Here is a 17,149-nt window from a genome sequence, read left to right on the forward strand (position 1 = left end):
ATTGCCGTGTTTACTGCCATAGAAAAAGTCACTTTATACCATATAGTCCATTGAATGAGTCCCTCCAAGGGGGGTCTAGAGTGCGTGAGTTAGTAACGTAAGATGTTTCTTCGGAAACATGTCAAGAGTCCCTAGGTAATAAACATACTAAAACCCCGGGCCACTAGGAGGAGCCCCGGAGTGGGGGGAGGGGGGAAATGGGTCCATTTTTTCATTTTTCGCTTAAATCTCAAAAACGGTACATGTTAGAGAAAAACTTTCAAGGAAAAGTTGAAAGGCCATAAAATTATCTACAAGTTGTACCTGAATCATTTTTTCCTATATCCTACCGTTTCTGAGTTATACGCAGTAAAACATGATTTTGGCTCAAACAATTTCAACATCAATCGATCAAAAAATATTTCTTTCTTCCAAAAAACTCAAATGTGCAACTTGTGACCAGTACTGATAGATTGCTCTTAATTAGTTCTATAATTGGTAAAATAAACACATTCCTCCATGGAAGCCTTTAGGAGGAATCGATTGTCAAAATATTATATTAGGGCAGTTTGAGTTACTGAACTTGATCTTTTTATTTTTTTCTTCCAAAAAACTCAAAAGTGCAACTTGTGACCGGTACAGATAGATTGCTCATAATTAGGTCTATCATTGCTAAAAATACCAGATTCCACCACGGAGGCGTTTACGGGGAATTGAATTTTATTAGGGTAGTTAGTTAAAAAGTTCATGTATCGTAACTACCCTAATAAAATTCAATACCTCCTAAAGGCCTCCATGGTGGAATCTGGTTTTTTTATCAATGATAGACCTAATTATGAGCAATCTATCGGTACCGGTCACAAGTTGCACTTTTGAGTTTTTTTGGAAGAAAAAAAATAAAAAGTTCAAGTATCGTATCTACCCTAATAAAATTCAATTCCCCGTAAACGCCTCCATGGTGGAATCTAGTATTTTTATCAATGATAGACCTAATTATGAGCAATCTATCTGTACCGGTCACAAGTTGCACTTTTGAGTTTTTTGGAAGAAAAAAATAAAAAGATCAAGTTCAGTAACTCAAACTACCCTAATATAGTATTTTGACAATCGATTCCTCCTAAAGGCTTCCATGGAGAAATGTGTTTATTTTACCAATTATAGACCTAATTAAGAGCAATCTAACAGTACCAGTCACAAGTTGCACTTTTGAGTTTTTTGGAAGAAAAAAATAAAAAGATCAAGTTCAGTAACTCAAACTACCCTAATATAGTATTTTGAAAATCGATTCCTCCTAAAGGCTTCCATGGAGGAATGTGTTTATTTTACTAATTATAGACCTAATTAAGAGCAATCTATCAGTATCAGTCACAAGTTGCACTTTTGAGTTTTTTTGGAGAAAAAAAATAAAAAGTTCAAGTATCGTAACTACCCTAATAAAATTCAATTCCCCGTAAACGCCTCCGTGTTGGAATCTGGTATTTTTATCAATGATAGACCCAATTATGAGAAATCTATCTGTACCGGTCACAAGTTGCACTTATGAGTTTTTTGGAAGAAAAAAATAAAAAGATCAAGTTCAGTAACTCAAACTACCATAATATAATATGTATTTTGACAATCGATTCCTCCTAAAGGCTTCCATGGAGGAATGTGTTTATTTTACCAATTATAGACCTAATTAAGAGCAATCTATCAGTACTGGTCACAAGTTGCACATTTGAGTTTTTTGGAAGAAAGAAATATTTTTTGATCGATTGATGTGGAAATTGTTTGAGCCAAAATCATGTTTTACTGCGTATAACTCAGAAACGGTAGGATATAGGAAAAAATGATTCAGGTACAACTTGTAGATAATTTTATGGCCTTTCAACTTTTCCTTGAAAGTTTTTCTCTAACATGTACCGTTTTTGAGATTTAAGCGAAAAATGAAAAAATGGACCCATTTTCCCCCTCCCCCCACTCCGGGGCTCCTCCTAGTGGCCCGGGGTTTTAGTATGTTTATTACCTAGGGACTCTTGACATGTTTCCGAAGAAACATCTTACGTTACTAACTCACGCACTCTAGAACTTTTTATTCAATGGACTAATACTAGCAGCCACAGATCTGTGCTAGCAGCTGTAGAGGCTAGATGATGATGATCACTCAGCGAGGAAACTCTTATATTTGATGATAACTTTTTGGGTATGAATTTTTCGTTTTCTTTTTCATTTTCTTGAACCATTTGTAATATAAAGGGTGTCTTCCGTTATGCACTGCAACCACTGCACAGTGCTATCACTGCAGAAAAATTCGTTCCGTTATGGACTGCCAGTATACTGCCGCAGTACCCTAGGGAAATTTATGACGTCATTAATCGCCGCCATATTCTACTGTGAGCACTGGCGTTTTCGAGGTAAGGTACTCGCAGTACTTTGATCACGTGATCAGTCCACCCTATTTATGAAGATTAAGATTTTATGGGGTAAAAAATAAAAATCCAATGGGTTTGTCAAATGTATTCAGCAATATTATATTGTATGCTCGAAAGGATTCGTGGAGCAGTTAAGAGGTATATAAATAAAATAATCTGAGACATTTTCCATTCATTTATTTACACATTTATTTAATATACTTAAAATATTTTTTTTTACATTACAATCTAAACTAGGACGTGTTAACAAAACAGATTTTGACCTTTTCGTGTTTTTGATCCTGTTCTATTCATAAAAAAAAAAACAAATTTATTTAGAAATATAGTTAAACAGATAAATATTGAATGGATCCTTATCGTTAATTTTGGATCGTGAAAATTCGTTTTTTTTTTTCGAAATTAATTTAACTTTTTAGCAACATTTTAAACCCTTTATCCCGAGATTCAAAAGAAAAAAAGGTATTGTTTTATATATTTTCATTTCATCAAAAAATGAAGGTACCGAAGGATAGCTGAGGATAGATTATTTTTGTCGGATTTGAGAACGCGTCCCTGTGTCACTATCGAAGTGATTACAATTATAATAACTTTAAATAAAATTATAAAATTACAACATGGTCTAGAATCGAGATAATATTATGATGAGATGTTTTAACATGAATATAGGTAATATCTATAAATAATAACAATCTTGAATCTATGAGCTACTGAATAAGTCATAATATATTTTGAATGAATTGTACAGTTGAAACGTTTCCTAATTGATGAATGTAAATTAAAAAACTACCTTGGATAATTTTATTTTTGACATAATCACAACACCGAAGACACGGTATTAACATCTACAGTACTTGTATAATGTGATTTGTGCCTCGGCGGTGTTCCGTGTTCTTCAAATCAGTACCTACAGCCGCGCGGGCGCACACGTTAGGGCTCTGGGTTGCCCGAATGTAGTTTTTTTACTATAATCTACATCTACATGACGACACCGTCCGCTCGTCCCGTCACCCCGTGGCTCGTCATTATGGAATATTCGAGGATGTTGGGTGCTGAGATCCGAGGCACGTAGGTATAACTTTGCGCTCCGCACGTTTGTACGAAGACGGAATACTGTAGATATTATTTTATAGTGCCGAAGAGAAATAGTTTCAATTATGTATAAAGCATGGTTTTTATTAGTTAAGTTACCATTGAGTTATTTCAAATCAAATTATCCCTCATCTATATCTATTAATTTCATCAGCATTTCTGTAAGTACACTGATTAGTGAATAGACATAGACGTATGACAAACATTTATTAACAAAAATAACACATAACATTACAACTGACAACCTAACATAACACAGAACAACTACAATAATTATAAACACAAAACACTGTGCAAAACACAGATGACAATAATTTAATTATAAAAAAAGTAATTGCAATGCAATAGGTAAATAATAGTGAGGCAAAAAATTAATGTTTGTCGGCTTGTATACAGTATTTATGTGCCTCAATTATATTAAAATTAATTTTAAAACAAGTGAGCAGATATGGAAAAAAAAAATTAACTTAGTCTCCAGTTAGGCTTAATTTTATTTGAATAAAAATATTTTTAGGGGTGGATCTCCATACAACCAGGGATGGGAAGAAAAAATATTATATTCGCGAAAAAATCAGAATCACGCGTCTTTTAACTAAGAGCGGGCAGCGGCTCAGCGACGTACACGGACTGTTCGGCGTCAACTGTTTGAAGCGGTCCGTGTACGGCCGCTCTAAATATTTAAAAATGAAATAGACATTTAGTTATAAATGTTTTTTTTTTTAAATTAAAAAATGTCCCTTCGAAATACACCAACAAATTTACGTAGACCGCGCGAGCGAAGCCGCGAGTGGAAAGCTAGTAACAAAAAAATATAGTACAGAAACTTTAAAATTATCAAAAATGAAGACTGAATTCTTACGCAATATTTTGAAAAAAAATTACTTGTACTTATTCGACCTCCGAAAATAAGTTACTGCCTGACCTGTAACCATATAAAAATACATAAGTTTTATATGCACTATCGATGCAATATCGATAACACAAATAAGAAGCATTATCGTAAAATTGTGCATTATCGTAAAATTATGTGCTGTTAAAAATATTAAATATGTATGAAAAATTAATATTAACGAGCAGAGCATAGACAAATAATTATTTCAAGGAAGAATAGAGAAAGTGTGAGTAAGAAATATCTATGTCAATGTACACAGTACACGCTTCATGATAAAATATTAAACAACAGAAAAACAATTGCACGTCTTAACCCTTAATTACTTATTATAATTAATAATAGTGTAAAAACATAATTAAATATATATTTTATAAAAAAAATGCTAAAAATGTTTGGAAATCATAAACAAACATAAAAACATTCATCAAACACACAAAATAGGTAATTGAAAACATAGAGCAACGTCTAAAATATTATTTTTGGCATATACATATATACAAACAAAAGAAAGTGCCGAGCACCCATGTCAGAAGTGAAACTTCTTTGGCAAGATTCAAAGATACCAAAATCGTCGCCTTACTCCATGACGTGAAAGTAATGCCATGACGCGTCCCTGAATTTTACTCTCAACGCGCCTAAAGTGTCAGTTCAAAAAAATAAACTATTTTGAACGAATCGCCTATTTTGCATCCAATAGAGAAGCCCTGAATTGTTGTGGGCAAACAAATTTACCAAACACAGCATTTAAATGCTACATTCTTGTCTTCTTTTCTAGAGTATGATGGACAGCGACTATGCTTAACAATCTATTGTTGATTCAGGAACTTATTTTTTATCTTCGGACTCTTTTTCTTCTGTCTTTTCCGACTGTACTGAACTGTACAAGGAAATTATTAGCAATTTCATCTTTGTAAATAGAAACCAAGACGTTTTGCTCCTCATCCGATGATCCGACCTCTCTTCCAACCATTTCCGTATTTGTCTTTCTTTTTTCATAATGCCAAGAAATGAAATGAAAAATAAAGACAACAATACATAAATTATACACATCAACAAAACCTGATTGCAAACATTATACCTACACAACAAGTACACAACAATCAAAATAAAAAGGGATAAGTATCTTATATTTCAACAAATATCTTGATATTAATGGAGACAGGAGAATATTCTGATAAAGTAAATAGAAGAAAACATAGACATAGACATATAAATTTAACCTTTTTTTTTCAAAATACAAAAGAATATAAAGCATATTTTTTTATGACTGACCTTTAAAATAGGTATTATAATTCTTCAATTTACTGTATTAGGACATTTATTATAGATTTAAAGATATTTGATGAAATACAAAATATATTTTTAATAACATGTGGAAGTACCCTGTATAAGCATAAAAACAAAAATAATATTTACCATATATGTACCTAAAATTTTACATAATTGGTCGCATAGGGTCAGCACCCAAGAGAACAGCATCGAGTGTGTATGTGATGGTTGTTGGTTCACAGCTCGTTTGCATACTTGGGAGGGAGGTAGGAAGCTACAAAGAGTGTTGCATTTTAAACACTCAACATTTTTATTCCAATAATTTCAATTTGTCTTGACCCCATGCGCCTAATTAAGGGTTAAGTTCAGGATTTTGAGTTTAGTGGTTCCTAAGGGCCGGCGCCCACTGCCGGCACGGCACGGCATGGCACGGCAGAGCATCCCGCGGCGTGCAATGGCATCCCGCGGCGTGCAGTGGCATCCCGCGGCGTGCAGTGGCATCCCGCGGCGTGCTGCGTGATCCCGCGGCATTCAGTGGCATGCCGTGGTATCCTGCTAAAAGCCCCACTAATGCTGCATAAGTTTCAACCTTATTTCAACTAGCTAGCAATCATAATTCCTCGACCCGAAAGTGACGCATACGCCTCGCGGGATGCAATGGCGCGCCGCGGCATTCCTTGGAATGAAACAGCAAGACACGTCATGCCGCCGCATCCCGCGGCGTGCCGCGTCATGCTGCAGCATCCTGCGATACGTCGCGGCATCATGGCATCGAAATAAAGTAACTTGAATTCTAAACTGATTGAAATAAGATTCAAAATAACTTCATTAGTAATAAAATCCTCTGCCCTGCCATGCCACGCCGTGCCGGCAGTGGGCGCCGGCCCTAAGAGTGGTTCCATTTTAAATCAATTTAGAGCTATTACGCACTGTCGACCAGTCGCCGGCGACTCAGTCGCCGGCGACTGGACTTACTCCTGGACGACTGACGACTAAGTGCGCAAGCCCCTATTTAAACTATAGTAAGTCACAGTCGCCGGCGACTGAGTCGCCAGCGACTGGTCGACAGTGCGTAATAGCTCTTACAAACTATTGGTCATTATTGTCACAGTACGCAGAACAAACAGTACGGAAACAAAACCACTGCAATTAAAAAATTACCTATGCAAAATTGAAGCAATAAATAGGGTTATTACTTTTTTATATTTTAATTTTTTTTTGCGAAAAAATAATGAGATTTGTAGTAAAAAAAAAAGATGAAATATTAAAATAAAACTATTATACATAATGGATTTTTATACTTGTACATATATTTGAAGTCGATTACAGCCAATTCAAGAAGGTAGTTGGATGCCTGTGGCTGTTGTAAGTATAAGATTTCAATTGGGTTTTAATTTTTGCAAAAGTAGTTTAGAAAATTAAAGAACTCTTCTTTATTAATTTGCTTTCAGAGTTATTTGCATTCCGTATTTTTACGTACATATATTGAAAAACCTATGAGAGTAATAATTGAAAGGCTTACCAACCTATAACAATAATTGAAAGGCCTACCATCTGAAAAAATTAATATTCACTTAATGTGAAAGTGTATTGTGGACATCACATTATTTTACTCACACATAGAACATTATATCAACACAGTCAAATTTTTTTGCTTTTATTATACAGGGTGTCCCAAGGAGTATGGATATACTGAAGCCAGGAGGTAGAGGACCTAGAGGGCTATCCGAATCACCCCCATGTATGTTATGCGATTTTTCGTATTTTTGGAGTTATGAAGTTTTTTTAAATTGTCACCTATTGCCGAGTACGATGAGATTTTTATTTATAGTGACGTGACTTATTGCGATAGATGCTTGACTTTTTTTGTGTGCTAAGCCAAAAGATAGGCCAATTCATTATGGTAATATTTACTATCTATCGTTAGATCTTTTAATGGAATAAAAAAAATAAAATTACACAGTATGTTCACAACTTCAAGGGCCCGTAAAAAATAAAATCACATAAAAAAGATTTTCGTTCGGCTTTTAAAAACTTGCTCCATCAGATAGCTACCCTGAAAATTTCATTTTATTATTAGTAAGGCTTGAATCGAAAAATTTAAATCTAAATGTGGTAAGTGCAAAATTTTAATTTACATGATGATTATTAAAAACAAATTAAAACCAATAACAAGGTGTTAAATTGCAAAAAATATTCAAAGTTGTTTAATGCAAGTGCTAAATCACCCGAAAAAGTTGTTTTTTAAACGTCTGAATGCTCTTCACTTAAAATTGTTTTTTTTTTTTTTATATTTAAGCTAACATTTGATTAAAATTAAGCAATTTCTTATGAAACCAGAAAACGGGTGTTCTATTACATATGAAATAATAATTAATCTCTTATACATTTTTACACAAATGTTAAATAAATTTGATGATGAAGTCATCATGTTATGCGTTTCTAATAATAGGTCCACAACTGTAGGTATCTTATACATCTAAAATCTTGGATGCTACTGACAGCACTACAACGGCTAAGAATGAGTCTAATTGATGTGCATGTTGGTGTGCGTTACCGTACTGTTCATCCCTCTACTGTATCAATATATTATGATATAATACACTTACTTTTTTTTTATAACAACTTTATACTTCTTCTCATAAGTGTTAACTTCACGGTATTTCTTAGTCTGATGGTTTATATCCCAGGGAAAAGTGCTTACAAGGCAACTTCTAAACCTTCCCTCATACTTTGAAAGCATGTCTTTATGCACAAGGAAGTCTACAAACCATAAAACTACATCATCGGGTTGAGTTTTTTCAACACACTTTACACAAAGTAAATCTGCCATGCTCAAAAAACCTCTGGTTATATAATTCTTTTCCAGATCTACCGATGTTTGGTCTTCTTTTTTCTTTGGTGTTTCATTACTTGACTCTGTAAAGGTAATGTCTTGCTAGCTAACAAATACAACATTATGGAGATTGGGAGAATGAGAACCTCCTTCTTTTTATTGAAGTCGGTTAACAAATTGTTACTTCTATCCATATAAACTTATCATTTATGTAACTCACCCCCTGGCTGTCGGTCGCCGGGGCTCCTTTTATCTCCATGTTCATTGAATTCAGACATAGTAAGAAGTTCAATGAATTTGATGTAGGTATAATGGTAAAATTTATGAAAAAACACTGCGTATCAACTATTTGATTTATGAATACTCACTTCTCGGGGACTCACTTACTTTTTAAATAGATGAATTTTAAACAGGAATTGGTATTTACTTACTCAGCGCCGCGCAGGAAATAGAATTTGTAAACTCTATGCGCAGGAATCACGCAGGAATCAATAACAGCATTATCCAAGCAATAACACAAATCTCGAATAGGTATTGATTTCTGGTCACTGACCTCTATTATAGAGGTCAGTGTTTCTGGTATAGTGCGTTTCACGAGAGAGTTCCCCTGCCGTTATGTTGGCTTACCTGACTGTCAAAAACTAAAATATTTTTTTTAATCAAAAATGACAGAGAAAATATTCTCCTTTCTAGGCAGCCGACCCCGTAAGATACGGGATAAGGCTAGGAAGAAAGGAGAATATTTTCTCTGTCATTTTTGATTAAAAAAAAATATTTTCGTTTTTGACAGTCAGGTATGCCAACATAACGGCGGGGGAACTCTTTCGTGAAACGCACTCTACAATATCTCATTGCCAGTTGTATAAAATATAGTTTTCGTTCAGGAATCATGGAGCGGGTGATATCATCTAGTTTCATAACTATTTAATTATTTTTTTTTACTAAAAATCAACTAAAAATACTTACTAATAATTAATAAAAAATAGACCAATGCGTGGCGCTGAATAATATTATTACCTATCTTTTTTTTAGGTTCATTTATAAATCGTTTAGAAGGTATAATCATGGACCTGAATACATAAAATAATTGTATTTTTAGAAAATACAAAAATAATTCTATGTATATATTTGTTTTTTTCTGGATATTGTCATTAAATATTTTTTAGTTTTTGAATTGTAATATCTGTGGTCTAATCAATGGCGTCACCGTCAGATACTTTAGCTACCCGTTGCTTCTGTATTTTATAAAATTTGGCAATTTCACAAGTTTGCAAGTTATACTTTTGGATTGTTTTTGGATAAGTGTCTTGAGAAGGTAAGTAAAAATTGTTTGCCGATCATATTTACTTGACTATTATTCGATTTACATACTTGATGATCCGACACTACACAAAATGGACGTCATATATATTGTGACGTGATTATGTAAAAATGTTTTATAAAATTAATATTGGAGTGATAAATATAAGAAAAGATCAAAACATATGTTGGATATTTGAATGAATCAAAGTTAAGTAGAAATCATACGTGTGTTGCAATTGCAACTAAAAATAAGGTTTCCTGGCATAGCTGTTAGTTATTATTCAGAAAAAAGGCATGGCGATTGGCGCTGGCTAGTCATCTATAACAGCACAAAAGTTTTGTCCGAATATATCATCTTATCCAAATCTTTCTCTATATTATAACGTTAATTAATTTCGTTTCCGAATGTTGAGGTCAATGTCCTCTTCTAAACATGTATTGAAAGGTATTTACAATTTACATTATAAATAGGAATGATTGCTATGCGAGTGTCCTCCTATGGAATGTTCAATCTCTTATGTATTTATTGTTTAGTATGTTTAAAACTATTTGTAATACTATAAACACTAACTGTAATACAATAAATAAAATTAAATTATAAACAATTGTATGTTACCTGCCTATATTTGAGGGTGACAATATATTTTTGGGAATTGAGTGCAAGTATATTTTATTGAACTCACATGTAGTAAGATAGTTTGTTATATTACCTATCTTCGAGACTCAAGGAAAGAGACACAAATAATTCTAAACAATATTATAAGTTTAATGTTTTATTTACTTTAATTAATAGTTCTTAGTGAATATTGGCTAAAATTACCAATTGCTATTTGCATGTGCTACAGCTCACATGCAATTATTTAATAATAAATTGTGAATTGTTTTATAAAAGGACTAAGCAAATTGACAATACAAAAGTAGAAAATGATGGAGCTTTGTAATAGGAATATAATATTATTTTGCTTGAGGGATATACTCCATGCTGTTTATAATAATATCTAAATATCCACTTGTTTCACTAGTAGAATAAAGTTGTCTTAATTCCTAGTTCTAATGCTTTTATCTTCATATTAATATTTTAAGACTAAGAGCGTATACGCACTATGCGGGTAGCCGCATTGCGGGTAGCCGTCCGGGTGACCGCAAGCACAATTATGTACGTAATATTCATTTCTATGCGCACTGTGCGGTTGCGGTAGCCGCATCGCAGTGCACATAGAAATGAATATTACGTACATAATTGTGCTTGCGGTCAGCCGGACGGCTACCCGCAATGCGGCTACCCGCATAGTGCGTATACGCTCTTAAACTTATTCTTTAAAAGGTTTTTAAGAAGAAAATTAAACACAAAAATAATACAAGAAACAAAATAATGATGATACAATTAATATTGAACAATGATACAATTAAACATTTACAATGTATTTTGATTAATGTAATGTTTTAATAAATGATCAAACATTTACCAGAACTTGCCTTGTTAAGTATCGGTCAATCTCTGTTTAAATAGTTTTCCTATGACAATGCTTATCACTACCTAATGAGCATTCCCTTTTGTGCTACTATTCTTGACCTGAATACTCTATTAATGCTTTGAAAAAAGTACTTTTGTATCTCAATCTTAGATAATGATGCATATTCATTACTTATTAGTATTATGTAAACATGTTTGGACAAACTGTTTTACAAATAAAAAATAAAAAAACACCCTTGAACTCATGACCTCTCCATTTAAAGTTGGTAAAAATCGAGTCTAAAGGTTTTAGTTCCATACAAACAGGTGAAGCTAATAAGTGTGTTATTTCTTTTATTATCCTATTCCATCACATTATCAGTTTTATTAAAGTATAGTTAACAATAGCAGTTTTAAAGGTTTGGTAAATTATCAATGATAAATGTTTTAATTCTAAGTATCTCAATAAGGACATGATCTCTGACAACTCATCAACTACTGATCCTTTGTTTGACTGATTTTAATGTTCCTATTTATATTATGGAATGAGTGAATCATTTGAAGGTCATCATTATTTTGTTTATATTGAGATAGAGTATATAATGATGTTTATAATGTAGGTATTACTGTAGCTAAAGCGATTTTGTATGTTATGCATTGCATTTTCTTTATTTAGTTGCACAGCTTTTTACGACTATTCTTTTGATTTTGTTTTATATGATTTTAAAATATAAATAAAGGCATATATTAAATAAAGGCGGCTTTATATTTTTGTGAATGAACATAGTAATAATTTTACTTTATATATCTGTATGTGTATTAAGTACTTATTATGTATATGAATAATGAATAATATTACGGTATAGGAAACAAGTTATTCAATTGAACAATTTTGTTCTAGATAATCACTTCCTGTTGTGGTGCTATGAACAGAAATATAAGTCAATATTTCCAATACAGTGAAAAGAACCTTCAATAAGTGTATCAAAAGAAATATAACCAAAAATGCAGACCATTAAGTGTGTTGTTGTGGGTGATGGTGCGGTCGGTAAGACCTGCCTGCTTATCAGCTACACCACAAATAAATTCCCATCGGAATATGTACCCACTGTATTTGACAATTATGCAGTGACCGTCATGATTGGCGGAGAACCTTACACTCTGGGTCTCTTTGATACTGCGGGTAAGTTAAATGTTAAAATGATTAGTTTATGCCTCTGTTTTACATAAACTGAAAAATATACATTTTAAAACATGTATTTACTTCCAGGTCAGGAAGATTATGACAGGCTGAGACCACTAAGTTATCCACAAACTGATGTTTTCCTTGTTTGCTTCAGTGTTGTGAGTCCCAGTTCGTTTGAAAATGTTAAGGAAAAGGTATGCTGTGGTGTTTTAGATTCATTAATCTTGTTTATACATTCCAGTTTGTTAAAATGTTTTATATTCATGAATTTCATTGATAATGATCTAAAGAAATTCAGATGTTTTAAATTATTATTATGTCTGCACAATGAAATTTACTGTATTAAAATTTCAGTGGGTCCCTGAAATAACTCATCATCAACAAAAGACTCCGTTCCTGTTGGTTGGGACACAAATAGATTTAAGAGATGACCCTGGCACCATGGAAAAGTTGGCGAAGATCAAACAGAAACCAGTGTCTCTGGAACAAGGAGAGAAACTTGCAAAGGAACTGAAAGCCGTTAAATATGTGGAGTGCTCTGCTTTAACTCAGGTATAAATTATTATACCCGATTTCTCCTACCTTGTCTGGGTAAAACTTATTTGCTTTACGTAATTGCTTTCGTTGGCTACTAGTATTTACGTTTATTTTTTTTTCCTTTAAATGTAATTTTTGGCCCTACAACAACCTTATGTAAATGAAGGGTCATACTTGGGCATAACAGTAGATAAAAAATAATGCTGTTGTATAACTAGGCAAAAAAACCATGGATGGTGAATTAGCACGGAGGGAAGTCTGTACTTACATTAGATTTACAATGTTAATAAAATAAACCCTATATTCCTATAACAATGTTCTGTTAATTATGTACTTCATTCATCATTTATTTAAAACGAATACGTATTTAGAATCATTTTAGCTTATCTGGACAGAAATTTATTACACTAAAGATAACCACTATCTACACATACAGAAACTATCAAAAAATCTCATACTATTAAACCTTGGTTATTGTTAACTTCTTGAAGGTATTATAAGTAATGCATATTAAGAAAGTCTTAATAATAAATCATTATCTTAAGTGTTATGAAAATATTTTGACCCATATTTGAAATATAAAATTTAATTTTTGAACAAATATTAAATAAACATGTAAAAAAACATGTTTAAAATTTTCTTAGTCTTATGATTAACATTTTATAATAAATCTATATCTATACTAATATAATATTATAAAGAGGAAAGGTTTGTAATTATGTATGTATGGTTTTCACGCATAAACTACTGGACCGATTTCAAAAATTCTTTTACCATTAGAAAGCTGCATCTTCACTGAGCAACATAGGCTATATTGCATTTTTCCTTACCAAAAATGCAAGAATGTAACCCAAGGTGTAAAAAATTCCTTAATAAAAATTCTGTCATCGCGTTCGCTGCGGAATCTATTGAAGATAGAACAAAAAAATGTTCTACGGTATTATAGAATGGATCAATATCTACAAGAAAGTCCGCAATACCATATCTTCAGAAGTTATGTTACTACAACAACTTTTTTACGTTTTCAAAGTAAAAAGAAGTGCCGACAGTAATCAAACCATGTTATCCATACACATATATGAATCCTTATCCCATTAAATGATGTTTTATTATAGACTGTTTCAATACCAGCAAAATACTTTTTAAATTAAAAAAATTGGATATTCCATTCAAAAGATATTTAACGAATTTTTAAAAATGTCAATCTACAGAAAATAGTAGGTATACTGTTTAATACAATGAGCAGGCGTAGTGCGGGACGGGGTGAAGGTGATTTTCATGTGATTAAAAATTAAACCTATAGTCCGACCTATAGTAGACTTTTCACTGTCACAATATCGCTATCTATGCGGGTGAAACCGCAGGGCATTGCTAGTTCTCTTTATAGTGGAAAGTTTAGAAAGTATCCAAATATTTATGAAATCCATTTAGGTGTTCTGTAACTTTTATTTTATTAACAAAAATATCAAAAATTGTTAGTTTCAGGGCTTTGTTAAGGTTGGTTTCACAAAGTGTAATAGTTTCATTTTCAATTTTTTTATTAATAATTCATCATTTATTTATGTACATAAGAATTAAAATACATTTGTTAGTTTAGTGAAATATTATTTCCTACACTTTCATATGAGTTGTTTATCCATTTCATTCAATGAATGTATATTGAATTCCAGAAAGGGCTGAAGAACGTATTCGACGAGGCAATTCTGGCGGCTCTGGAGCCTCCGGAGCCCGTGAAGAGAAGGAAATGCGTGTTGCTGTAATGTCTCCTGGACTCGCTGGATAGCCTCCGTCGCTCGACCGGCGGACGAGCGCATTCGTCACTGTAATATTCATCTTATTTTTATAATCCCACGATTAACAAATATTATGCCATAAATGACACAATGAGTATTACAGTTCTTATTGTTTGGGCCATGCGCTGCACCCTAACGGCCCTCTGAAAGTTTTCCAATTACCTATATGAGTCAAGTATTGAGACGATTTTATACCATGTCATTTGTCATTTATATAAATTAATATTTGATAATGTTAAGTCATTTGTATAAGAACCATTTATATGGGTGGTAACCTGTACTTTTAAGATGGATTGACATTTAACATGTACTAAAATGGATTATTGCTTTTAATATATTATGACGTATAATGATATTTCTTATTTATTTTGTGTCAAAGTTATGATATAACGTAATATGTATTGTGTTTGTCTAAGAGAGACTGAGTATGTGAAAGTAGTATGGATTATTATGTTTATTTTCATAAATGATGTGACCGTTTTTGTTTTAACCAGATTTTAATGAGTTTAGTTTTTTTTTTGTGCCAATGATATATGATTATTTAAACACTGAAAATTATTGAAATTATAATAAGCATTGCACAGTCTCTCTCTAATAATTATAAAAGTTTATTTAATCATTATTTGGCATGTTACGATTATTAAATAATATGCTTATCTTATTAAGAGATTGGAACTTCGATACAATTATCGATAACTTTATAGTTAGTTCGTATAACACTATCACAAGCTAATCACAGTCAGTGTGGGATTCGCTATACAGAGTTTATTATAAGGATGTAATATAAGAAAATGTTCGCATTTTTATCACAATTATACTGCAAATGTTTTGACTGAATTAAATTATTTCATTCCATGTAATGTCTTTGCATTTTGTGCGATACAATAAGGGTTACAAGTGCCTCGATTTTTCATTATGAATTTCAGCTTCAAATATAATATTTGGGTTTAGTTTGTACGCTCGGTATGTAACACTGCCACTCAAACGCTAACGCACAGGTTGTCATACAAACATCACACCACACACTGCCAATATCTCTTCACTACAAGCTCCTACCAATGGGATTATTCATATCAGACCTGCTATGATTTAGGATATAGCATCTCTAATGTCTCAAGTGAAGGGTGTCGGTAGTTTTAAAAATATGCATCGATATAATAGACACACATAATATGAAAGATGCAGTGTCGATACCGTTGTTCATTAAATGTTACATTTTAACAAGTTCACAACAATGAAGCCATTTGTGTATTCTTGTGCTTCATAGGTTACATTAAAATGAAATAGATCCTTGCACTAGCCATCTTGCGATGGGTAGCCTGTGGCTAAAATAGAATTGACCTAAGTATGTGATGTTACAACAAATGAATTATTTTCATTATGTATCTGGATAGTATGCGCATTGGCTTGCGCAATATATCTTATACCCTAGTATGACGATATAGGACATTTGTCTTTATATATTATTTGGTTATTTCATAGAATTTGTGTTTAGAAGCCGGAATTTTAATCACAACTTTATCCTTACTCAATGATAAACCCACCCACAGAATATAAATTAAAAAATATATGTCGCTTACTGATCCTGCTGTCGTATTTCTTTTTAACATAGCTATACAAATTTTATATAACGCATCTGTAGAGCAGAAAAAGTAATTTTAATGTATTTAGTCAGGTGATTAATATTAATATGAGCTAAAAGTATTAATTTTTTTCAAATTTGATTTATCTAATTATTATCTGCGAAATTGACATCGTATTATTGTTCAATTATATCTCTATTATTTAATGTATTTTTTTGTGTCAGTAACTAGAAATAGGTGTATATTGTATTAATAAATGTAAGAATTAAACACATGTTTTATTTAATCACCTTTATGAAACATGTTAATACAATATATCCACAGAATCACTACAGAGAATATTTTTTGTTTGCTTTTACGTGGTTTTCAGTTAGTAAACAGTGTGTAATATTAAACCCCGATTGAAATTTCTTTAATTTGTATATTATAAAAATTAATTATTATTACGTTGAATTATAGATCAAGAGCCCACGACGGCCAGACATTCCTTTCTTTAATAAAGTTGAAAGTTTCTCTGTATATGTCTCCGATACAGATAAGAACGACTAGCGATTATCAAGTCTGGGTTGTGGTTACTTTGGCAGGAAACAGGTAGTACGGGTGTATAAAATTGTAGAGATTGTCTAATCTAAAAATGAACGCCCCTCCACTGTGTTTACGCTCACATTCAAAGTACGTGTATAGACGCAATACACACAAATTGGTCTGCCTCATTGGTCGTTCAGTCCTCCAGTCCCGTCCATGCCCGAACGACAGGACCAGTTGGCCAACTAGTGCATAAATGACGCGATGCACGACAGAACGGACGTGTCATTCCGT

At 32.6% G+C, this 17,149-nt stretch overlaps 2 protein-coding genes and 1 long non-coding RNA gene across 5 annotated transcripts in view; 2 read left to right on the forward strand and 1 right to left on the reverse strand.

The window, feature by feature from the left end:
* LOC149491334 (uncharacterized) overlaps window positions 1–17,149 on the forward strand; it is a 423,150-nt gene that overhangs the window by 378,774 nt on the left and 27,227 nt on the right. The gene's annotated exons all lie outside the window — the stretch shown is intronic.
* Window positions 2,551–9,029, reverse strand: LOC149491351 (uncharacterized). 3 transcript variants are annotated; one of them, XR_016315990.1, is made up of 3 exons: window positions 8,908–9,029; window positions 8,250–8,559; window positions 2,551–5,357 (listed from the first exon to the last, which is right to left on the reverse strand). XR_016315990.1 is itself a non-coding variant. In XM_089698470.1 (3 exons), exons 1-3 carry the CDS (start codon window positions 8,752–8,754, stop codon window positions 4,368–4,370), a joined length of 402 nt encoding a protein of 133 aa, XP_089554596.1. In that variant the 5' UTR covers window positions 8,755–8,857; the 3' UTR covers window positions 2,551–4,367. The 3 variants fall into 3 exon arrangements, 2 of the variants coding, with proteins under 2 accessions (XP_089554596.1, XP_089554591.1); XM_089698470.1 differs by lacking the exon at window positions 8,908–9,029 and adding an exon at window positions 8,697–8,857 and having other exon boundaries at window positions 2,551–4,401; XM_089698465.1 differs by lacking the exon at window positions 8,908–9,029 and adding an exon at window positions 8,697–8,857.
* On the forward strand, window positions 9,658–16,600 carry Cdc42 (Cell division cycle 42). The gene is made up of 5 exons (XM_089715296.1): window positions 9,658–9,791; window positions 12,133–12,414; window positions 12,502–12,611; window positions 12,772–12,969; window positions 14,625–16,600. Exons 2-5 carry the CDS (start codon window positions 12,237–12,239, stop codon window positions 14,712–14,714), a joined length of 576 nt encoding a protein of 191 aa, XP_089571422.1. The 5' UTR covers window positions 9,658–9,791; window positions 12,133–12,236; the 3' UTR covers window positions 14,715–16,600.

The sequence above is a fragment of the Colias philodice genome, chromosome 1 (assembly GCF_061535455.1).
Source record: "Colias philodice isolate Cphi_HAF_F1 chromosome 1, ilColPhil1 Martin Lab GWU primary, whole genome shotgun sequence".
Lineage (NCBI taxonomy): Eukaryota > Metazoa > Arthropoda > Insecta > Lepidoptera > Pieridae > Colias > Colias philodice.